The 23,547-nt window shown below is 48.3% G+C and overlaps 1 protein-coding gene across 1 annotated transcript; it reads right to left on the bottom strand.

Annotated features, from left to right (window-relative positions):
- Positions 1–461: 461 nt before the first annotated feature.
- On the bottom strand, positions 462–21,631 carry LOC104836732 (alpha-2-macroglobulin-like protein 1). Its single transcript, XM_010575454.1, is given in 31 exon segments — positions 462–502; positions 1,215–1,317; positions 2,525–2,593; positions 2,882–2,972; positions 3,648–3,763; positions 4,157–4,372; positions 4,671–4,885; positions 5,320–5,491; positions 6,751–6,907; positions 7,527–7,608; positions 7,929–8,105; positions 8,498–8,581; positions 8,954–9,011; positions 9,434–9,555; positions 9,736–9,859; positions 10,216–10,444; positions 10,812–10,893; positions 11,144–11,204; positions 12,343–12,446; positions 13,075–13,162; positions 13,843–14,040; positions 14,913–15,062; positions 15,218–15,363; positions 15,879–15,942; positions 16,073–16,297; positions 17,613–17,783; positions 18,136–18,245; positions 19,349–19,466; positions 20,282–20,402; positions 20,960–21,044; positions 21,472–21,631. Coding segments are annotated over 31 exon segments (3,939 nt in total).
- Between the last annotated feature and the right edge of the window lie 1,916 nt (positions 21,632–23,547).

Raw genomic sequence — 23,547 nt, 5'->3', positions numbered from 1 at the left:
TCAGAAGCCAGGCTGAGACTGTGAAAGGCTTGGCACGGAAAAGGAGTCAGGCCCTGCAGTAAAGGTGAACGTGGCGTGTTGCGTGCACAGGGCTGGAGGGCTGTGGAACTGCAGGGAAAGTGCCAGGAAAAGGAACTGTGTTGACTTGAGGAAAGTATATTTGATGCAAAATGCCAGGACTGGTGGTAGGACTTGGGAAAGGCAGCCCTTGTTTTCTGTAACGTACCTCCAACTCTGCCATGAGCTGGGCACCTCCAACATTCCACTTCAGTTCTTCCTTTCCCTCAGTTTAACCACTAGCATACAGGAACTCACCCTTACTTAACATTGCCAATCACTTCCTATCCAGAACCTGCAGTCCGGCCAGTTTCTTGACCAAGGGCCCTTGCCCACATCTCCCTCCCTCTCCATACTCTTCAGGACCATGCCTGTGATGACAAAAGTGGTGTTGGGCCCTCACCTCACTCGCACGGGGCACTGTAGCTCATCACTGCAGTTTCTTCTGGAAGATGAGAAAAAGAGTGCTGGTGAGATATACTTGCCAAAAACTCACTAAAGCAACCCAGCATTGTGCCTTTGTTTCTAGGAGCAGCATTCCCTCAGCTTACAGGTCATGACTCCCCTCCACTGTGACACATGAAACCACTGGTATGTGTCAAAAACTAGTGTGTGCAGCTAGTCCAGATTCACCCAAGTCATGGGGCTTGCGATCTTTTAAAGCTGTAAGTCCCAAACAGCTCCATTACAGTTATGGATTCCTCACTTTCTGAAGCAATAACAATCTCTGACACGTTTCCAGCTTTTCCTCCCACTTAGGACCCCAGAGAACAGAGGACAAGTTGTTTTCAGTAACATTCTTCTAAGAGGGGCCTCACTCTTCTAAGCCATCCCCTCTCTATAGTCCCTCTGCCTTTGCTGCCTCCCACAAAATGAGCGTACAAAAGCACAGCTCTGAGCTCCTTGCTCCCCTCTTGTTGGGAGAGTTAGACCCTAAGTGGATCTACATGCCAACATCAAGCTTGCAAGTTCTGGGACCAGAGGAAGAAGGATCTACCATTTTGAAACCCAGGAGGGCGAGTCCATCACTAGAGAGCTTCTAAGGGGCAGTTAGATAAACAAGTCAGGGGTGGTATTGTCTTAGACTTGACAACTTCAGAAAATGTCTTTCCGGTGGTACCTTTGGGTGGTTTCTGCAGTACAGCATCTGAGCTTACCTGGCATGTAGTAATCGTAGACCTTGATAGTAGCTGGCTTACGATCCTTCACTTGCATGTCCTGCTGCACCAGCAAAGTGTAGGTATGAGGCTGTCTAGTCAGCTAAGACAAAGAGATGCAAGGATTACAGCCAGAACCAAAGTCCTGTAAGACATCCCTTCCACCTGGTCTCACTCAGGCTCTGTGGAGACCTCACCACTATGACAGATCTGTTCTGCTTTCCAGTCCATCTCGGAAATATCTTTTACTTGACATTCTGTGGCCGTCTCCCATTTTTTTGTCACCATATGTAACTCAGCTCATGAGAGACATCAGACCCACAGAGTCAATGTGCATTAGGTATCTAAAGGTAGCACTGGTGTTCCCAACCAATCCCACATTCCCATCCAGCTCTGCTCTGAGCTCCTTCATGCATCTTGCCTCAGTGGCTACTTTCTTATACACAGCCCCATTACATTAGCTCTTATTCTCCAGTCTCACACAACCCTCATCATTAAGCAGACAAATGCAAGGTGTGGATGGTAGAAGTTATGTGACCTGCTGTTGATTGGGTTCTACCTTGTGCTACCTGGCAGCCTGAACTGAAATCTTTCTCTGTGCTGCCTTTCTGCTCTGTGCTCTAGATGTAACGAAAGCAGTGTCTCTGCAAGCCTAATGCATCCACATGACAATAACCTGCTTACAATGAGGCTAGCTTAGCTCAGCTTATTGACAACTGGGGATGAAGAATCACAGAAATGTACAAGCGCTTCTCGGAAATTCTGAAGTTTTTAAATTCCTGCCAGGTCTTGTTTCTGATGCTGTTTAGGTATGCATGTAGCTGGAGGGGTTGTTAATCTGTTGCTTAATGAGGCTGTGGAGCGAGCACTGCCGCTCACACAACCATCTGGTTTAATTTTGAGTGATCTTGGCAAACTCCATAAGCAATCTTGGATGCTCCCTACTACATTCAGGCTGCTTAAGGGCTTTCTAAGGGCTTAATTTACAAGTTGGATACTACTACTACTCCCCAATCCTGATCAGACACTGTATATGGACTTTGAACAGTGTCTGAACAGTGCCAACAGATGTAGGCTTAACATCAGAGTTAGCCTCATTTCACTTGAGCCGCCCTGTGTACGGGCTCTACTGCTGAACTACTGCAGGCTGACACAACACACTTCTCCAGGTCAGCAAATGTGGCTGGTATGCAGGAACAACAGCTCTGGATACTTAAAATACTAATAGAACCAAGATGCAAGAGTAAGCCAAAAGCTATCTGCCAGTCCATAGTCCTTTTAATAATGAAGTTAGCCTAAATTCCACTTACTTCCTCCAGGTAAAGAATGACTCGGTCAGCTTCACTTTCAACTTTCTTCACTAAAGGCATTTTCTTTAGCTGAAAATAGGGGGAAAAATGTCAGAAAGACTGTAAAAGAAAGCAGAAATATTCAGGGATATTTGTCCTTGTGAGAACATGGGAAAAATGTTCACGTGGCCAAGGAAGCTCTTGGGGTAGGGGAAGGCAAGGTGTGGCCTGGAAGAGACTTTGGGTATAAAGATTTCTTGGGAAGAGAGGAATGGTGTTTCTCTGCCCACAGCAATGATCACAGTTCTGCATACAATCCTGCATGATGGACAGCCATCACTGTTCCCATCCCAGCTGGACACAAACTCGCGGTCTCACCTCTTCCAGTGAACCTGCCACGGGGCTGTATCCAGACAGCAGCTCCACTTGGATCAGGACCATGTTGGTGGACACACGGTTCCCTGTGTAGCTGCAGCAGGAACCCAGGGGACAGCACTAATGTTACTTTCTGACCCATGATCTCCAGATACTCCAGCCCAGCTTTGGTACTCAGGTGGAGGAATCTGCCTTTCCTTCCAGTGTTTCTCCTGTAAGCATACCTGTTCCTGTACAGTAATAGATCTTTGTGCTTCCCTGATCTCTCTTTCAATTATGCTGAGCCAAGGAGAATAAATTCCTTGGAAGGCTTCTGGAGTTACCTTCTCTAGGCATGGCAGGGAATATCACATCCTCCGCCTGCTCCCTTGGCAGTTCTGTCCCAAGTCAGGCAGGGGTACAGCAGAGGAAAGTGGAGTGACAGTCAACCAGGAGCAGAGGGAAGACTTAGGGATAAGTGTCAGCAGTCAGTCCCACATGACCTTCACATCACTAGTGTTTTGAGACCTAGTCCTAGAAGGGGGTGGGACCCATAGACCTTGGGAGAACTTGTGGTGACTGGCATGATAATGAGATAGGACTATAGCCTGAGCCATCCCTCTGGGGCCTGGTACCTTTCACCCAACTGAAGATACCATAGTTAAACGAATGGGGACATCTTAGCACTTGGACCTCATGAGTGAAGGGAAATCCTGGCCAGCAAGAGACTGGTGTGGTGCCAGAAGCCTCTTAGCACAGAGGAGGCAAGGGACAACTGAGTGTCTCCTACCGAGCATGAACGGTGACAGGGAACTGGGTGGCGTTGGGTGCGGTGCACTCTGTCTGCACAGACATGGCAAAGGTGACGTCGGTCCTCAGCGGAGGGATGTGGTACCGCAGAGTGGCCTGCCAGGACAGAAAGAAGCTAGTTTGCAGAGAATAGCAGGGGTTTTTTTGCTGGAGAGTATCCTTGGCTAGTGTTTGGCTGCTGCCTGCTGTCTTGCATGGGTGTAAGAGAAAACTATGTGGCAGAAGCAGAGGGTCTGCTAGTGCACTGCTCCTGGTAGTGCTCACTGGACTTCTTGGAGGAGCGGTACAGCTCTGACTGGGTGGAGATGATCCAGATTTCATTTGGGGAATTGCTGTTGGATCCCAGCTACTCCTACTAGCCTTGAAGCCCAGATTCTTGCAAGTCACTGCAGCAATCTGTTTTCAGTGTTGGCTCAATAGCAAGGTGAGAGGTCCCCTGGCTTTCAAGGTTTTTCCCCAGACAGACCTTTTCTCCCTGGCTGGGCTTACCTGCAGGAAGAGGCACCCATGGCCCTGCACATGCACGGTATAATCTTGGGGAATGGCTGGCAGCTCCACTCTCTGCAGCAGGAGGCGATTGGTGTTGTCTACTTTGAAGTTTTGGCTGAAACCCTCAGAGGAGAGAGAAGCCTGAAGGTCAGGGCCATCCTTGCTGAAAGTCTTGGTTGCATACAGGGCTAGGGCTTCCAGAGCAACCACTGTGTCCTGAGGAAAGAGACACACATTGGGCAGAATAGGATCCCTGCTTCCTATGCATGCCCAGTCCTTAGACTTTCCCTCCCTCATACTGCAGCTAGAGCACAATAAGTGTTGAGCTTTCCCCTTGGACTTTTAGCATGGGATTAGCTGAGAAGAATACAAATATTCACCTTTTCCCAACTCCCAGGAACTGTAAATCCATAAATCTTTTTTCTTTTTTACTATAGGCTGCGCTAGAACTCACTGCTCTCACAAACCATAGCTGACGGCAGGTTCTCTGATGATGATGTCTCAAGGGGATTACCTGGGTTGAAGCAAAGCCTCCATAAGGGTTTTGCTGCTTGGTGAGCCAAGACACAATCTGGGATGCCTTTCTGATTTCATCTGAAGACAAACTTGACTTTGAAAGGTGAGCCATGAGGATACTAGAGGTCAATTCCACATCAACAGATGGAGCCCGATACCAATATAGGGAGTCTTCTTCCTGTTTTGACTGTTGGCTCCAGAATATTTGGTCATCTAGAGGTGGAGTGGGAACACTTACGGAGTGTGTAGATGTATCTAATGACCTTAGAGTCCTGCAAAGCCCCTGTGCCTAGGTACTGAATGAACATGTGCATTGGGACAAGATACAGAGCCCGCCACACCCTGCTTTTCCCAGTAAAATCTTAGGCCTGCAGGCTGGGAAGGAGCTCTACAACATCCATGAAGCTCTCCTAATTTGAATGACTGTGAGACCAGGACTGTGAGATCATCCATAGAGAAAAGTCTGTCTCACTGTATGGCTATAGCCTGTGACAGCTTGGCAAACAGAGGTTATCTGAGCCTTGGGCTCCCCACAGAGCTCTGCCAGTGCCCCCCACTCCTGCCCGCCATTCCCTTGGTTGTTCAGCCCTCGGATCCCTACAAAATTCTGCCAATGGCCCTCTCTCCTGCCCCACAGTCTTTGGTACCTGATATTATGGCGGCATTATCCAATCTTTTGAGGATTTTCTGCCTGAGGGCCTTATCACCTGCTACTGCAAAGGCATTTGCAGCTAGTGCCAGGCTGTAGAGGTTGGAACTGTCAGTATCAGCATCGACCAGGTCCTTTATACATTTCAGAGCTTTCCATACAACTGGGTCCTAGGATACAATTGAAAGCACACCGGTTGCTGGCAGGGTGTATAGGAGGGAATGCAGCCTTGATGTGTGCAGAGGAGCGTGGAAACAGGGACAGGACACATGGGGAGGAAACTGGTAACGTAGCCCTGCATGCACAAAGGCAGAGCATCAGTGCCCTCCCTGCCGAGAGGCTGCACACAGAGCCCACCCCTGCTGCCGATACTCACGGAGCGTGGCATCCCTGAGTGTATGAGAGCTGTGATGATCGCAGAGCTCAGCCCCAGTCCTTCCTCCACTGCACCCTGCAGCCACCGCAAAACAGAGAAAAGGAGGGCTGCTGTGAGAAGGGAGAGCGAGAAGTTTTCCAGTGCCTTCTGGTGCCTGAGCAAAAGCCAGCACAGGCAACACTGCTGGTCCTATTCCTTCTGCTAAGGAGGTGCCAGGGCTGGTATCTACTCTTGCAGGTCTTGCTAACCAAAGCACTTCTCAGCCATGATGCCCCAAGCTCCTCTGGGTAGCTGACTCTCTCCCTCTGCTGAACACCTTCCCCTTTCCCCTCCCCTGCAAAAGATTTTCAGCAGCAGATTTCAGTGCTGGGGAAAGTGATGTTCCCACAAACCTGCTGTAAGGTGGCATCTGACTTGAGGGCCAGGACAGTGGCAAGGGTATGGAGGAGCAAAAGAAAAGGTATCTTTTGCAAGGGGAAGTGAAAGGTACTGTTCTCTTCACTTAGGGGATTAATTATCTGAAGTCCTATCCACCGAACTACTGCTGGCTCGACTTTGGTGGTACTCTGTGTGTGTCTCTGCATGCACAAGTGCTGTGTTTCTGAGTGTATAGGGCACATCCATGGCAAGGTGAATCTCTCATGAGTGGCTGCCATCAGTTTCCATTCACTCCATTTCTGACTCTCTCTGTACAGGGGGGGAATTCAGACTGAAGGAAGAAACGGCAGCTCAATAATGGGAAAGGAAGCTAAACCAGTTTACCAAGGGAATAACACACAGCTTGAAAACTTTTTTTTGAGGCATGTATTAGCTTTTGAGATGGGGCTAGGGCAGGGCACTGGTTCAGTTCCCATGTGCATATCATCAAATCCAAACCTCCATCATTTGTAACTTGAAAAAGTGCCACCATGACTAAGCACAACCTTGAGTGTCACCCAAGGGCACATCAGAGCCCCCCTCATGCAGTAGGGTTCATTTGTTCTTGGCACCCAAATTGGGCCAGAAAGTGAAGGAGTTCTGAGGTACCTAATGAAGAGCCAGGACATGTCATACCATCAGACCATTGTTGAAGAGCTTTCCCACACTCTTGAAGCAGCCAGATGGAGTCTGACTTTTAATCAGGGCATTGGCAGCATCCTTTATATTCTGCTCATCTATGTGGATGAAGTCCCGGGCTTGGCTGAAGGTCTTGAGGACAAGGGCAGTAAGCCTAGAGCCAAAGAAGGGAGAAGAAAATCAAATTGAACCAGTCGCTGATGCCCATCTCCAGTAGGAGACAGGACTCTCTGTGTCTGCCACTATCTCATCCCTGGAGAAATACCAGTAGGCCAGATCCTCTGTGCAGATGGAGAGTTGGAAGCAATGCACATGAGTTAGATGCTCTTGAAGCTTGAGCTCAGGTCCATTTGCAGCAAGAGAGAAAAAATTCACTGACAGCTCAGTGCTTCCTCCAGACCTCTCCCAATTCCAACAGGGTGCACTTGTGTGATTTAGAGCCAGGAGGGCTGATATTTAGTGAGCTCACTCAGGCCCCTTTCCTGATCCTGTTTGGGCACAAAGCACTCTGGAAAACCTGGAAAGAAGGTGTCTTTGCAGCCAGGTTTTCAGAATCAGCCTCGCTTGGGGTGCCCAAACACAAACAATCAAACAGGGGTACCTAAAGTCAGTTCATTGGCACGGTTCTCTTCCAAAAATTCTCAGGAGCAGTTACTATTCAAAACTCCACACCTCCAGACTCCCTCAGTTTCTCCAGACCAAAATCCAAGCCAGCTTGAGCCTGACCAGGTCAAGCTGTTGTTCCTCAGCTGTGTTTGGCTATCTCTGCTTACCATGTATTCCCTGGCTCACTTCCTTCCCCAAAGGCACTGTATGAGCCATCTGCGTGCTTGTACAGGAGTTGCCGCTGATATCCTGTGGGAAGAGGCTGGGGGTAGTGAGGATGCTCTGTGTCCATCGTGTTATCAAGGTGACAACCTGCCCCGCCAATCCTGCTGATCGTTATAGAGAACGTTGTCTCCGAGGAATTCAGCAAAGGGCTTTCGGAGGGGTGCCATGTATCCCTTGTTCAGCTGAGACACAGCAGCCTGATTTACATTGCTGTAATTCCCACGGTGTCAGGCAAGTGATGCTGCACAAATCTCTTCAGCACCTAGCCTCTGCTGAGATCCCCACCGCACAGCCTACTGTAGTGGACGTTACCAGCTTAATAACATGTCTAGAAATCCACTCACCACTTTCCAAATAGCCAATTGCCTTCTGTTTGATTTCTGGAGTCAGTTGTCCTGTTTCTTCAAGATATCGTGTGATAAAGACATTGGGGGCAAAATGAACCATGTTCTGCTCACCACAGCCACTGGACATCTGGAGGAGCTCATCTATGTTGTCCAGTGCTGTCCCCAAAATGTCACCTGTAGGACAGAACAACAGCTTTGGGAGCTTTACATATCCTTGCATGTAAAAAATTTCTGATCTCACCGATTCTCCAGATAACCTGCTAAGACTGGTCTCAGTTCACCTCTGCTCACACTGGGGTGACTTTAATATCTATAGAGTCCTGCAGGAATAGTGATATGGTACTTGTCTATCTTTCCCTTGGCTGGGTGAAATGATAATGTCCATCTGGCCCAGTATCACTTGTATAAGAGAGATGGGATGCTTCTCTGGAGGACTTAAGGGCCCAGTATCACACCTCACTGTACACATTCCCTCTTGTTACTCTGCTAAAGCAGACATGGCGGCACCAGAAGAAAAGACTCCTGCAGGGAAAAATCTTACTTGCCAAGACCCCCCTAAATCTCACCTAAGAAGGAGATGTGGGCTCTCTCCGACCCAAGGACCATGTTCTCTGGCATAGTGAAAGTGATTGTCTCTGAAGCTGAAGTTCCTGCAAATGGAAAAAGCATCAGAGCAACAACGGGGAGAAGGGAGATGGCAGACCCACAGGCTTCCCCAGGAGATGGTGTAAACAAGGCTGGGATCACTTCATTGGTTGGTGAAACCAGCATTTAAAAGAGAGGATGACACAGAGATCAGGCCACCCACTGATTAGTGACTGTGATGTGGTTAGGCAGTACTGGGTGGAGCTGAATGGCTTTGCCTCCCCATTAAAGCTCCAAAATCCCTGACTTTCCCCTCCCCATGCACCTCCAGATAGTCCTAGAGTTGTTCACATACCACACTGCTTTTTTTGGTCTCCTTGCTCTGTGCGCAGGTACAGCCCCAGTGGTAATACAGCCCCTGTCTCTGGGGTACCTGCACCTACCTTTAGGGCACAGGAGTGAGGTGTAGGTCTTTTCCTCCAGCAGCCCCTCTGCCTGGTGGGAAAAGCCTGGTCAGCTCCAAAGGGAGAGCAGTAAAATGAGATAGCAGCTGCCCAGCACCCCACCTTCATGCAAGCAGCTTTTCCATCCTCATGGGCCATGCAAAGCACCTTGCACAGACAGTAGGAATACACGTGCCGACAGCGAAGTTTCACTGGAAGGCAGGTTTCTAAGCTGCTACCTGACCTCTGCCCCCGCTGCCCTGCCAGCAAGCAGTTCTGACATCTCTGTCCCATCAAGTGGAGGTGCTTAGCTCATGCCCCGACACAACCTACCCTTAGAATCACTCCTTGATCAGCCTCCCTGAGAAACGTGCCTACCTGCCCGGCCAACTCTCCCTTCCCGGAGCCACCCGCTCAGCCGTTTTGAGCTTGACCCAGTTCCAACCTCGCCAGGACTCCGAAGCATTCTCTGACCTTCACCAGCAGGTGTTTAACCACTGTGTCCTTCCCTCCAGACTCTGGCACAACAGCTGTATTCTCAGTGCAAACATCTTCCTGCTCCATCACCTCAGCAGTGACAGTGAAATTCACCTTCCCTAAAGAACAAAACATCAAGAGGCTGGTTGGCACATCCATGCCTACGTTGTAGTTTGCTCAGCCTAAGGCTGGTCACTCATGCTTTTCATAATAGCCTACTCTCCCTTCCAACCCAGCTCTGGTTTCCTCAAGCAGCTCTGCCAGTGCCTCCCACTCCTGCCCCTCCCTTGTCCCCTTACCTAATTTTGTAGCCTTCAAATCCCAGGAAAATGTTTTTGCTGAATCAGGACACAGACAAATAGTGAACCTGACATTTGCATGCACAAATTCAAAATCCCTGGAGTCCATTAGGCTAAGCTGGAGCTAGAGGTGAAACAAAAGTGAGTGTAGGTTACAGAGCTGCTGCTGTATTTTTCCTTTCAGCTCCTTTCCTTTCAGATCCAAATGTCAGTCAAGCCCAGAAGCCCAGGGTGAGTATGATGATGGCCCTGTTGCAATATCTGTGGGACACCAACAGCCCACGGACATCGCAGTCCTGTACGGTTGAGCTTATGGGGAGGGATTGACAGAGATGGCTCTGCATGGGGCTTTGTGAAGAGCTTCCTTGGTGTTTTTTGCCCAGTGCCTGAGGAGGCAGCCCCTTGTCTGGGTCTCTATCAGTGAAGGACCGTTACCACACATCCCCTTGCCCAAAAACCATTCTGGAGGGAGCCACTCACCACCATGCACTGCTTCAGGTAGCTGAAGACTTTGACTTTCAGGGGAAATGACTCTCCCCGGAAAACAGAGTAGGGCAAGGTGGGTTCCACGAAGAAGGGCTTGAAGCTCCGCAGGTTGGTGGTCTCTGAGATTCCCAACCCATGGCTCACTGAGGTGCAGAAGGTCATGGCTCTCCAGTCTGTGATACTGTCAGGTACTGTGACAGCTAGCTCAGCAACCCCTGAATCACTGAGGAGAAAACAGAGTGGAAGGGGTTGTCCCCATCCCTGTAAAGATTTCTCTTGGGAAGACAAATGCAGAAGGACTATGAACTGGAAGTGTGTGTGAAGGTGTGGAGATTCCTATGAAGTAGGACAGAGGTATGGGAAGGATAGCAAATAGGTGGGCAAGGAAGGACTGAGAGGCAAACGCAAAACAGAATTTGCTTCTGGATAGTGTTGCACCTCAAATTCTTGTTTCGTGTGGGCACACAGGGCTCCCAGGGATCCATGTTATACACCCAGCTGTGCCAGGGAGTACTGTGTGACACTCCCACCACACTCCCACTCAAACTCCCAGCCACAGCCTAGCGGTCATCATTATAAGGGTCACTTACAGATCTGCATACACAAACCAGAAGATGGTCCTTGCCTCAAAATAGGCATAATCCAGCCAAATGAGATGGAGAGGCAGAAATCCTATTTTACAGGTGGAGAACATTGGCATGTGGGAGAATTAAGAAAGCTGAGATGTATGAATAAGGGGAGACCAATGGATGCTGCATAACTTGACTTTAGCAAAGCCTTTGACACAGTCTCCCACAGTATCCTTGTAGCCACATGAGTGTGGACTGGACAAGTGGATGGTAAATTGAGCAGAACATTCGCTAGACCACTGGGGAAAAAGGATGGTTATTGGTGACACAAAGTCCAACTGGTGGCTGTTTACCCGTGGCATGCCTCATGGACTGATACTTGGGCCAATACTGCTTAATGGCTTTACTAATGACCTGGATAATAGGAGAGAGGACGTCCTCAGCAAGATTAGCAGAGTAATCTTGCTATGTATTGGCAGACTACCTTGTTGGGGAGGGGTTCCTGATACGCTGGAGGGAAAGGCTGCTATTAAGAGGAACCTTGACAAGCTGGAAAAATGGGCTTGAAAATGACTAGATTCTGTATCTGGGATGGAATTATACCATGCAACAGTACAGGCAGCTAGTAAGCAATATTGCAGAAAAAGAGGTGGGGGTCCTGGTGGATAACAAGCTGAGCATGAGACATCTCATGTGCCCTTACAGCAATGAAGGCCATCTACTTCTGGACTATATTAAGATGACTGCAGCCACTGGGTTGAGAAAAGTTATTTTTCCCCTGTATTCCTCCATTGTGGGACCACATCTGGAGTACTGTGTCCCATTTTTGCCTTCCAGTATAAGGAAGATACTGATATATTTGAATGCATCCAGTGGAGGACTACCAAGATGGTCAGAGGGCTGGGACATTTGATATACAAGGAATGGCTGAAAGAACTGGGGTTTTCAAACTTCAGAGGGAAAGGCTAGGGGGAGACCTTTTAGCTTTCTAAAGCTACCTATTGAGAAGGTGTAGACACATTGGAGCCAGTCTCTTCTGAGGTGCGTATTGATAGGATGAAAGGTAACAGACACAAGTTGGAACATGGTAAATTCTGACTTGTGATAAGAAAAAAAAATAACATGAGGGTGGTCAAACACTGGAACAGGTGCCCAGATAGTCTGTGGAATCTCCATCCTTGGAGATCCAGAGAACTTGACTACAACCTGATCTAACTGGACCTGCCTTGTGCAGGATGTTGAGCTACAGACCTTTGGAGGCCTCTTCCATCCTGTAGGAGTCTGTGATTTTAAGTTCCCCAGGATCATTTGGAAAATCTCAAGCAGAGCCAGGAACTGAACCAAACCTCCATTGTCCTTATCCACTTCTTCACACCTCCATTTTCTTTGTTGTTGTTTCACAGATGGAAATAATGCCCCGGCTCTGCTCCTGCCCATTCCCTCTCCATTATGCCTCATAGGAGGTCTGGATCCATGGGGGGCCACAGCCCATAATTACTTACTTGATGGGAACCAGAGTCCAGATGAATGTCTCTGGAAACCAGGTACGTACTGGCCCTGCCTCGCTACCCAGCTCAATGTGCTCTGACTCAGCACGTTCAACAGCAGCATCTGTTTCTCGGTCCGAGTTGTCCAAGTCTGCCAGCTTGCCATAAGCTATTGGGAATACAAGCATTCATTCAAAGGCAGAGCAACAGTGAAATCAGGATAGAGTTCAGCTGAGAAAAGCTCAACTCTCCATCCCTCCCACTCCCACTCCAATCCCCCTTGTCCTCTCCAAGGTGTCCTCAACCTCATTCACTGTTGTCTTCCACAAGACAACCCAGGAGACCATGTGAATTCCAGTATGTGTGTGCTCCCCCATGAGCAACTCTACCTGCTCACACTTTTGCTCTCAGTCCCTGCAGAAAGGCCTAGATACTGCACAGTGCCAATCTTGGCTCATTCTCTGGTTTCCAGCAAGACCTTTCTTAGTCTTACAGATGTTCCTTCCTGAGACAGCTGCCTCATTTCCCCCTTTGACCATATTATCTTCCTGCCTGCCAGCAGAAGCTTCCAAGCAGGTTCTTCCTATGCAGCCACCCCTCTGCCCCTCCAGTGCACTGGGGACACACACACATGTCAGGACCCTTCCCCTCTTCCTGTGGTGCACATCTCCTGTGCAACCTCCCACTCATCTCTGGAAGCCATCCCCAGTTCCTCAGCACACTGCATGTTCAGCTGCCCTTGTGCAGCCTGTATGTTACCCGTGATTTCCAAAGAAACAGGATAAATCGAGATGTACACATGTAGTCGTAGTAGTAAGCGGTCTGAGTGCGGCACTCAATTGGAGACTTGATTTTAAGGCTGGTTAAAAATGTTAGACCTGAATTCTGGAGGAAAGAAGGGGAAAAAAAGAAGGTAGATTTCAGTGGAGGGGGTGGTGTGTCTGAGGGTCTGTCTCTGCCCCCCACCTCCCAGTATATCGGCCAACCTGTGTTGCTGCACCTCAGCCTGACCTGCGAATTTGTACAGGGAGAGAATGTAGAACCACCCTGCTCCCAAAGCCTGGTCCTGGCCTCTCACACCAAAGGAGGCTCTCTCCAGTCAGGATTGTGGGGGTGACCGCTCGCATGTGCGTGCCCACACATAAAGTCATTATTTTGGCACCACAGTTTGCTGCCCACCCTAACACAGACTTGTTCTCATCTTTCACCTGCTATTCCTTTCTACTATTCTTTTCCTCCTTCTCTTAGGTGCTTTGCTTTTCCAACCTCCAATTTTCCCTGACTCAGGCTGACAGTCCCCTCTCCTTCCAACCCCTAGAAAGTCTGAGGGTCTTGAGCTTGGGATAAATAGGGAGCTGGGTTCTAGGGATCTGCCTGATCGATTGGAATTTATCAGGCTGGGAGCATGGAGTGTCAGAGATCTCTTAGTTCAGAAGCTCGGCAAATTCAGTACCCAAACTTGCCAGCATTTACAGGAAAGACAGTCTGTGAAGCTGCCCAGTGCTGACCTGGGATACAAAGGGGCTCAGCTCTGATATTTCAGGTTTTCTGGAAATTAGATTTACCTTCAGCACTTCATAAACGTCTGGTTGGGACACCGCGTAAGTGTATCTGTCGTACATGAATGGTGGCATTGTTTCTGGTGGAAGGGTGGTTTGAGGGGAACTGATGATTTCTGGGCTCTTGTGGATAGAACAGTAGTCACTGTAAGAGTCTGTGAGGGTCCTGGGGTGCTCCTGAGTATAACTGAACATATTGTACACCTGTAGACAGAGAATGAAAACAGTACAGGTCAGTCTGAGAGGTGGGAAGTTTTTCATTTCTATCCAGAGATTTTCTGTGACAGCAGAGGCAGAGCTTGGATCCTGCCTGCCACGAAAGCCCAGCCCCAAGGTTTTTTGAGCTTCATGGAGAGCTTCTACAAGTTTTAGATGCATAGCACCAGAGATGAACACAAACCCCTCTGGGGTATGGCTGCATAGCTGTGGCCACTTCCAGCTCATAGATTGTACCTGTGAACTCAATGCATATAGCGAGGACACCTTTGCTGTAAGAGTCATTAGATGATAGCTTCTTGTCTGACTGAAGGCACATCCTGGATCTACCCAGACAGTGTCAAGAGGCAATTCAAGGGTCCTTAGACCCAATGCACCCCAGGTCTAGAGGCGAAATGAGACCCTTCCACTGCCAAGTCACCACTTACAGCCCAGTCTGTGAATGGAAGGACTGGCTGGTTCATGTGAGCTGGAACAAAGACATGGAGCCTATCACACCTTGGGCATTTTTTTTAACATAACTGGTTTTTTTCAGAGCATTGCCATGAATTGGTGTGGGAGATGGAAGTCTCTTGCCATCTGGCTGCCACTGTGGCAAAGCACTCTAAGTTTAACAAGGATGTGACTTTGGGCTGCACTTGGGGATGACAGTGGGTCATTCTATTACATCCCTCCATAGAGACTGGAAATTTTGACTGGTGTTTGATGTTGGCCTTCATTTTTTTCTCATTAAACCATGTCCTGTCCCCATTCAAGTACTTGTTGGTATAGCCACTGTGCCTTATTAACCAGTGCATGCAATCAGATACTCACAAGGCATCTCTCCAATACTAGCAAGGCTCAGCACTAAAGTCACTCACACTATCCTTGGATAGCTCAGCCTCTGGCCTCAGGAGAAGGACGCTCTGGTCTACAGCACGGATGCTACATAAGGAGCCTGGTGCAGCCTGCAAATGGAGATGGACAGCCGATCCTGGGAGGGCCACTGTGTCTGAGAAGCCAAGCTTCACCTGAAACAGCAGAAGAAAAAAGAATGGAAGACATTGACAGAGGAAGGGAAGGGGAGACTGTAGCTACTGGATTCTGCTGGACATCTATTGACAATTTGCAGTTAATTAGCTACCCTCCAGCCTACCTGCCCCCTTATGTTTTATGCACTACTTACATGGTTCCTGAAGCACTTGGAGACTTTCAGACTGAAGGTGTCAGCTGCCACTTGTCCCTCAGGGAAAGCAGTGTAAACAAAGAGGGTAGCCATGGGTGAAATGAGGTCAATGGGCAGAGTGACATTGAAAGCCCCACTATACTGACCTGAAGGAGGAAGGAGAAATAGAAAAAGTATAGGAAGAGGCAAGGAAGTCTGTCTCCAAGGATTACAGCAGCAACATGCTCATCCTCTATAATACTTCTGTACAGTTACTTGGATAAAAACTGTTCTGCCTTCCTTCTGGGGAGGCCACAGCTAGACCAGGATGTAGGTTAGTGCCATTTTGTAGCAGTGACCTTATATCGTGAGGGATCTTGGCAACAGTGTGCACTTTGCACCTGAGTCCAGCATAAAGATTCTGTGAGTTTTCTTGGAGGTCTCTGATAATTCCTGCTTGGCAGATAAACTCTGACAATTTCATCATTTGATCAGGAAAAAAAAAAAAAGGGAAATTAAAAGACTGAAGAAAGATAGCATATTTGCCATTTCCTCTTTACTTTTTGTGCCAGATCTGTTGTTTCCTGTTGGTCTCAGATCTCCTGTCTCTCCTTCCCCATTTAGGCTGGAAGGGCTTTCCTGTTGGGTCCTTAATCTGTTTCTGGTATTTAGATGCTCTTACCTAACGGCGGAGCAAGAAATACTGTTGTTTGGCCGTGATGCACAAGGGATCCTCTGGCCAAAACCTAAAGGGTAATGAAGAGAACAAAGGGTTGCTAGTGCCTTTACTCCACGTCTCTGGGCCAGCAAAGAGCCCTGTGCTCACACAGACCTGTCACAAAGCTGACCTCATTGCCGGTGCTGCCCTGCACTCACCAGGTGGTAGAAGTCTGCTCTGGCAGCGCCGTCCCCCAGCTCCGTGGCTAGGATGCGATAGTGCACGGTGACTTGCTGCACTTCCCCGCAGGGCAGCATTGCCTGCACTGGCTGGATCCTCACAGAGCTGCGGCTGGATGAGTAGAAGGCCCTCAGTGTGAGGGATGCAGTGCCATAAGACACTCTCACATTTTGACCGCCTAAGTCCTCCGGCTGGGTCTTTGCCTGTGGCACAGAAAAAGTGGCTCAGTGTCTGAAGATTTCTTACAGCTCTCCCCATGCCAAAAGGCTGACTGGACAGTGGGCTCTGAACTCTCCCAGGGCAAGGTAAGGTGTCTATTTCCACCTAAGCCAAGCTCAGTCAGCCCCTTTCTGTGGAGCCTGGCATTGCCCACCCCACTGTGCTCTGGGATAACTACCACCCAAACAGGAGGCAGGGAGCTGTATACTACTAGGGCTTGGGCTAGAGCCTGAACTTTTGCAATGCTGCTGCTACCCCGGGAGCAAGCCAGGTCGTTAGACTGTGTAGAGTAGCTTATTAGTCCCTGGATCAAACCACTGAACCCTTTGCTTCTGTCTGGTATGTGTATGGAAAGTATCAGCATGGATCTGCCCTGATAATGTATTTCACTGTTCAGTGTTATGCCACTCGCATGCTGTATTTCTTTTAGCACTTTCCCTGATCCATAGGGTAGAGGTGGCAGGGGACAACTGAAGATCAATAGCCTTGCTTATCTTTGACCTATGATATTAACATCTTGTGGACTTCCAGCAAGGCCAAGATCCATCATCTAAGATACTGTATGCACTCTGATAAAGAGACAGGGCTTGCCTCAAAGTGTCTTGACCTTGAAGTTTAGATAGGACCGGTATTAGAAATCTACCCCTACAAGCAGACAAGAGAGCCTTCCTTGTTAATGGGAAAGCAGATGAAAGCTTTTCTCTGTCAATTCCCTGTCAGTGGCATCCCTATTTAGCTCCTTACATCCTGGTTACCTGCTCTGCTCCAGACTGGCTTGCAGCAACTAATTCCTTACTAGCCTTCCTTCTTTCTCTCCTAAGTTTTCTGCCTCTTATATCCCAGGCTTCTCCTAACTCTTATTCTAAGAGGAAACCTAATGCAAACTGGTCACTGATGTTTTCTTCTCCACACGTATTTTCAGATGCTTCTTCCTTAGCTCCTTTCCTGTCTTCCTCTTCTATACCATGTGGGAGTTCTTCCTTTGCTCTCTTGTCCCTGCGCAGTCCCACAAAGCTCTTTTCACCTCAGACAGAGGTGCTATGTTGGTAGACCTCAGTCACAACTTCACGGGGCCTCTGTCCGCTGCCCCATCTCTCATCACTGACTGCTAAGGGACTGTGTGGCACCAGGGGCCAGAACACTGGCTCTGCTATGGGCTATTCGTCTTGCCCTAGATCTGTCACTTCACTGCTCTGTGCCTCCATCTCCCTGGCTATACCAAGACAATGACATAGACTATAGGTCTGAGGGATGCATTGCTTAGTGCTGGCCAAATCCAATGTAATTATTGGGCTTAACCTGTAGCAGAACTTTACTGCTGTTGTCCCATGCTGACGTGTCTAAGGTGAAAGAGGCCATCCCAGTATCATCCGTAAAGTAGGTCTTGGTCTGCTTCCTGCTACCATGGGACACTGTAAGAATCACCTCCTTGTTCTTCAGGTGTGTCCCATTGGTACTTTTGAGTTCCAGCTGTAACGACGCAAAGAACAGTTAGAGAACTGGAGGCCTCAGGACTGAAAAACCTACCTCTCATTAGAAGTCCCAGGTCCCCTCTCTGCAAAGGGACTCGGTGTGAAGTCTAACTCCTCCAACCCCTCCCCATTTCTGCAGCAGCCATCTCATCTGGCAAAGCCATGTGCCTATCCTGTGGTCACACCTTTGGATTACCTCTTGGTAGAGGTGTCAAAGGAGAGACTGGGACAGAGGACTGTGTTAGCAGCTTTAGGCAGCTCAGAGCAAGGGGACCCCTCAGTACTTCTGTGCCTGCCATCTCCTTAGGCTCAGCTGACGGGCTTTCCATGTTTCTGCCCTGTTCACTTACATTTCCATAGTAGGGAGCTCCTTGCTGATAGTAGTAGCTTGTTCCCCAGAATTGGAGAGTTGTGATATCAAAAGTGACCTTGCAGTTTTCAGTGGTATTGAACTCCACGCCTAGGAAAGACAGGAGGTGCACGCAGGTCAATATCATGCGTGTGAGCAAAGGCAGCAAGACTGGATGGACTGAGGTAAAGGGTGGACTGTCACTCATAGGGGATTGTAGTTTCTCCATGTAACTTCAGGAGTCATTTAACACACCCACTTCGCAATAGTGCCTCCTACATTCTGACCTGCTAGAATGACAGCAGTCTTCCAGGAGGTCTCTGCCAGACAGTTCTCAAATGCTCTTTCTGACTTTGTTTAAGATGGTCCTACTCATAATTAATTGTCCACTTCCATTCTCCTCCCATTCTCACAGCAGAGTCACTAGAAGGCAACATTTTTCCTTGCCTTCACCTTATTAGTTTACAGTCTGCTGTCTTGTCATGTGGTGCCCACCTGAAAGCAGTGCAGTTGTTTGCTAAGTGAATGTGTGTGTCACTGCTTTCAGCAAGGGGCTGCAAACCATTTTCTTGTAAGGAAGGATTTGTAAAATTTTGTAGGAGAGGAAACCTTACAGGATGGGATATTTAACAGTAGCTCTGGACAAGTAGCCTCGTCTCCCTGTTTGGGACATAGAGGTAAACCTGACAACGAGCTATTAACAGCACACACTCAGGGCCTTGGTTATCACTGGTTGCTTTGAGTATCTCCTCATTCCGGTGGACTTTCCTAAAGTATGGTTAAAGAACAAAAGAACCTGGCCTGGCCCACCCCTGTGCACATTTCTACTGTGACTAGAACATGATAAAAAGTAGCTCTTGCCCATCTCTGCCAAGCCAAGGTGACTGTCAGAGGTGGACTGGCCACAACAGCTTGTGGAGGAGCAAGCATGCTGGCAAAGCCCATCCTGCAACTGGGAGAACTCTCATGTCCTATGTGAGTCAGACCTGGGTGGTATGGTATACAAGAACATCCATGCTGCTATGGTGGTCCCAGGGAAGACACAACCCTCTGAACACTTGATCCCATGGGAGCCAGTGCAGAAAGCTCCAGTGGTTTGATGGGAAGACACAAGGATCCATAAGGAGTCTTAGAGATGAAACCCCAAAGACAAGCATGTTGTATGAGTGTAAAGTAAAAGATCTTCCATGAAGTGTAGAATCAGTTTTTGCTACCTGTTCCACTTTCTTTCAGAAAAGCCACAGCTTCCAGGTTGAAATCATAATTGTCACCGCGCTTCTGGTGGTAGATCTTAATATCCACCTCAGTGGCAAAGCAGCCATCCTCGTTTGTCTGGGGATGTGAAATTGTATCTGTTAACCAATCATGAATGCGTTAATCCCTTCTACAGTGCAGATCAAACCCAAGGCCCAGAAGTCTAAAAGTGCATGACTAAGACACTTGAGTTAAAGGAGCAACTCCTACACTGGCATGAAACACTTCTTTTCTGTGGAGCAGTCACTAATAGGAGATGCTGTTTCACATGTGTCTCATCTTTACACACTCACTCATGTGCCAGTAGCAAACATGAGTTGTCATTTCTCCCTGACAACATGATTTCTTCTGCTAGGGCAGGATTTATCTTTAAGATATGTGCTGGGTTACTTAAAAATATGTAAACAAATATAGATATGTTCACTGAAGCCTAGAGATGAATGAGTAAAGTCTGTGCTGAACTGCAATTGCTTTCTTAGATGCAAGAGGTAATTTCTGTGTCTCCAAAACACCTGTTTCTAGGAAAGAGCACATAAGTGTTTACACCACATTAAAAGGTGTTACTAAAAAGCATCCAGTGGAAGTGAATCATGTGGATAGTGTTTGCATTTTTTGTTGTCCTGTTGCAATACCTGTTTTGTAGGCAAATCTGCAGTAGTTAGCTTGCCTACAGATGCTTCTTCCTTTGAGTGCATCTAAGTGCAGTCAGAGAAATCACTGAGAGGGGCTGAGTGCTACACTGGGGAGTTAAGGACGTATCAGTCATTCATCCCTGAGCAAAGAGCATGCTGCTTCAATAGCTAACGTCTGTCCCACTCCTTCCTTTAGTATTCTTCCCTGTCTTTGCCCCGTTCCTCTCTTTTGCAAGAGGAATGGATTTCCCATGTGCTCACCTTGCCAGCGTAATCCTTACAAATACTGCGCTTGGCTTTGGAAGACTTCCAATTATAGCGGATATGTTTACGGCACACCACAGCCTTCACAGTACCTTGGACTGGTTTCCCATACGTGTACCTGGCAAACATAGCAGAGAGGACTTACATTCACATACAGAAACTGGTTCAAGGGTGAATAATAACAGTTTTAGCCTGTGGTTTGCAGCTATACAACCCAGCAGCCTGCAGTATCTTCATGGTTCGTGAGTTCAGCAGAGGTCAAGAAGTTAAAATGACTGCATCAGATTGAGGCAGAAGGCAGTGGTGGGCGAGTTCTCTCCAAGTCAATGCTAGTCCCACCAGGCAGTGCTAGGGGACGTTGTGCTGGCTACAAGTTGAGTCATTATTCCTTCCACACTGGTATTAATCAATGCAGCAGAGGTACTGTATTGTAGGGCACATGCCTCACTGAGGGGATCCACTGCTACACTTTCAAACTCACAGAGAAAGAAGTGGGGAGAGAAAATACAGAGAAAGGTGAGAGTCCAGGAGAATTCCTTAGCAAAGGATGCCAGGCTACCAGACTTTTGGGGTGGGGGGTAGGGTTGTCAGAGACTATTTTGAGCTCAGTTATTGATAGCTGTGCAGTTTCCAAACCAGTAAGAATGCACCTTCTGCCACGATAAGTCAGCTCACATGCCACAGACGTGGAGACGGAAGTTCTCCTCCAGGATGGTGACCACCTGAGGCATCTGGATGGAGACACTGAATTTGGGCAGCACTGTGTGAAAGCAAGAGAAATATAATTCAGTGAGAATAGAGAGAGCTCATTTGTTCCAATCCTCCCTAAACAGTTGTTCACAGAAAAGAAAGATCTGCTTTCATTCCCTGACTATCAGCACAGGGCCTAGGAGCAATGTACCAGCAGCCCAGCCAGGAGAGCGTGGTGGGAGCAGACAGCTCTGTCTCCAGAGTACAGCTGTAGGACAGTGTCTCAGTCCATCCTCAGGACACGGGGGAGGAGAAAGCCAGGGGGGCCTGAGTGAAAGCCAGTGATTATACCTACTGGCAGGCAGTTGGACAACTCAGGTGCTAGCACAACCAGCACAGCTGTTCACAGCTGCATGGCCAATTCAGCTCTGTGTGGGAGAGGAGTGCTGGAGGCAATACATCTTTCTCTGCTGCTGTCAGCTCCCTGAGACTCTTACCATACTCCTCTACCCTGAAGGAATGTGCGCGGTCAGGCATTTTGATGGTGTACTCTCCAACCGGTGCTTCTGCAGCCAGAGGGAAGGACAGATCCACAATGCCTCCCACAGGTGTAACGTTCAGCCACTGTGCAATTCGGTTCCCTTTGGGGTCCTGCATAGGTAGTAGTAGAGAGTAGTTATTTCCCAGTGCAAAAAGAGACTCTTTTGCAGGATGTCCAAGCTACCACAGCATGGTCTGAGCACATATCCTCTTGTCCTGAGACGCCCAGTCTATGACACAGCTACAGTGCTCAGGTAAGTCCAAGCTCGAAGAAGATAAGGCTTTTCTTCCTGTCTCATTGACAAAGTCAATCTATCATATTATTGCTCTCTGGTGGCACTGCCATCTCACTGGCTGCTGCAAAACTGTGGTTTACTGCCTGCCTGTCTCACTAAGAGAGAGAGGTGGTCCCTCTTAGAGACCCCTGTGGTGATCTGAGCTGGCATAGCCCCCAGGCCACTGTGGAGAAGGTCAATCCTGACAGCACATGCTGCCTAAGGCATGAGCTACTTGGGAATGATTACTGGGGAGTCTGATGTCTTGAATCCCCAGGAAAGTCTGGGGAAATGAGTCCAGGACTTCATGCAGGGGACCATGACGCCCAGTATAGAAAGGAGGATATAAAGACCTGGGATGCAAGGGTATTTGGAGGCTTTGTTGACTGTCATGGTCAGTCCATGCCAAACAGTGTTCTCCCACTGTTGGTTCTTGGGAGCGCAAGATGCAGAACTCTGGCTATGGTCACACTGCCCAGCCAGGAAGGACTTAGCAATGAGTTGATGGGTGCTTTATAAACATATGGAACAAGTAGGAACTGTTGTTTGAAAGGGTGAAGCTGGATCAGAGTACATTTGTATAAACTGGCATAAAGCATTGCACAGGTGTCTCAGAAACCATGTGTTTATGTATTGATTGCTTGGTGGGTATGGCATGCAAATGTGCATTAGCTACTGCCAATTGCTAGTTGGAGCTGTGACCTCTCTGCATGGGTTATTACAAACTCCCCACCGCTTTCAGGTATCTTTCCTCAGCTCAGGTCCATATTTTACCTGTAATATTGAAACTAAATTAACAGATTTTAAGAACAATAACCTGAAAGCTGCTTTAGGAAGTTTCTCTAGCTGTGTAGCCACAACACTAACAGGTCAAACTTTTATTTTCTGTATGTTAAATGTAAAAGTCTCCTTAAAGAAACTTCAGGATTTTTACAAATTTCCAATTCACAGGCTAAAGGGACTAAAAGTCCTATGACCACTCCAGAAAAGTTTGCTGGACTGGTTTTCAGTGGCACCCATCCCTTACTGCAGGTACCCCTGTGTGATCGGTATCATGACACTGCGCTGCCAAACTTGTGTGGATACTAAAGGAAGGACGGGCAAGAAGTCGAGGACTGTTCCCATTCATTCTGAGGTAACTGGCTTTCTGCACCCATATTTTCCCACTGTCATCTCCAAACCTTTGACTTCCCCACGGTGAGAAGAGATCACCACTTCCAGTAAAGGAGGTGCCTTACCTTCAATTCCACCAGGCGGTGCTGTGGGGAGGAAATAACAGTTACTGGCAGGATGCTTTCACGTAAATTACCATCCACCTCCCTGGCATTTTTTTAATCCCCCAACCACCCATGAGTCAGTATTCCCTAAGCAATTCCCAGGGACTGCCCGTCACCCAACGTCATGAGCAGCTCCTGCGTTGCAGGCGGTGCGCAGCGCTGTTTGTAAGCACCAAAAGCGACACTGAGACTAGCCCTCCACAGATGGACCACCTAGCTGGGCCAAGCACTGATCCAGAAGTCATGGAGGCAGCCCACAGCGTTTTCAGACTTATGAAGGTTTCTCCCCTCTTGACTTACCGTTTCATTGCTGGCGATAAAGTTCTGATCCAAGGTTACAATTCGCAACATGACTATAGAGCAAAAGAAAAACAGGACTGGCTGAAAAGCAATCAAGTCTGTTAATAATAATAATAACGGATGGCTGAGAAAGATGTGCCCATATGCTTCCCTGAGAAGGTGTGGGCGGCAGCTAGAGCCA

This window comes from Haliaeetus leucocephalus, unplaced genomic scaffold (genome assembly GCF_000737465.1).
Source record: "Haliaeetus leucocephalus isolate CR32 unplaced genomic scaffold, Haliaeetus_leucocephalus-4.0 Scaffold473, whole genome shotgun sequence".
NCBI lineage: Eukaryota > Metazoa > Chordata > Aves > Accipitriformes > Accipitridae > Haliaeetus > Haliaeetus leucocephalus.
Note: the sequence above shows the minus strand (reverse complement) of the source record. Positions and strands in the feature narration are given on the sequence as shown.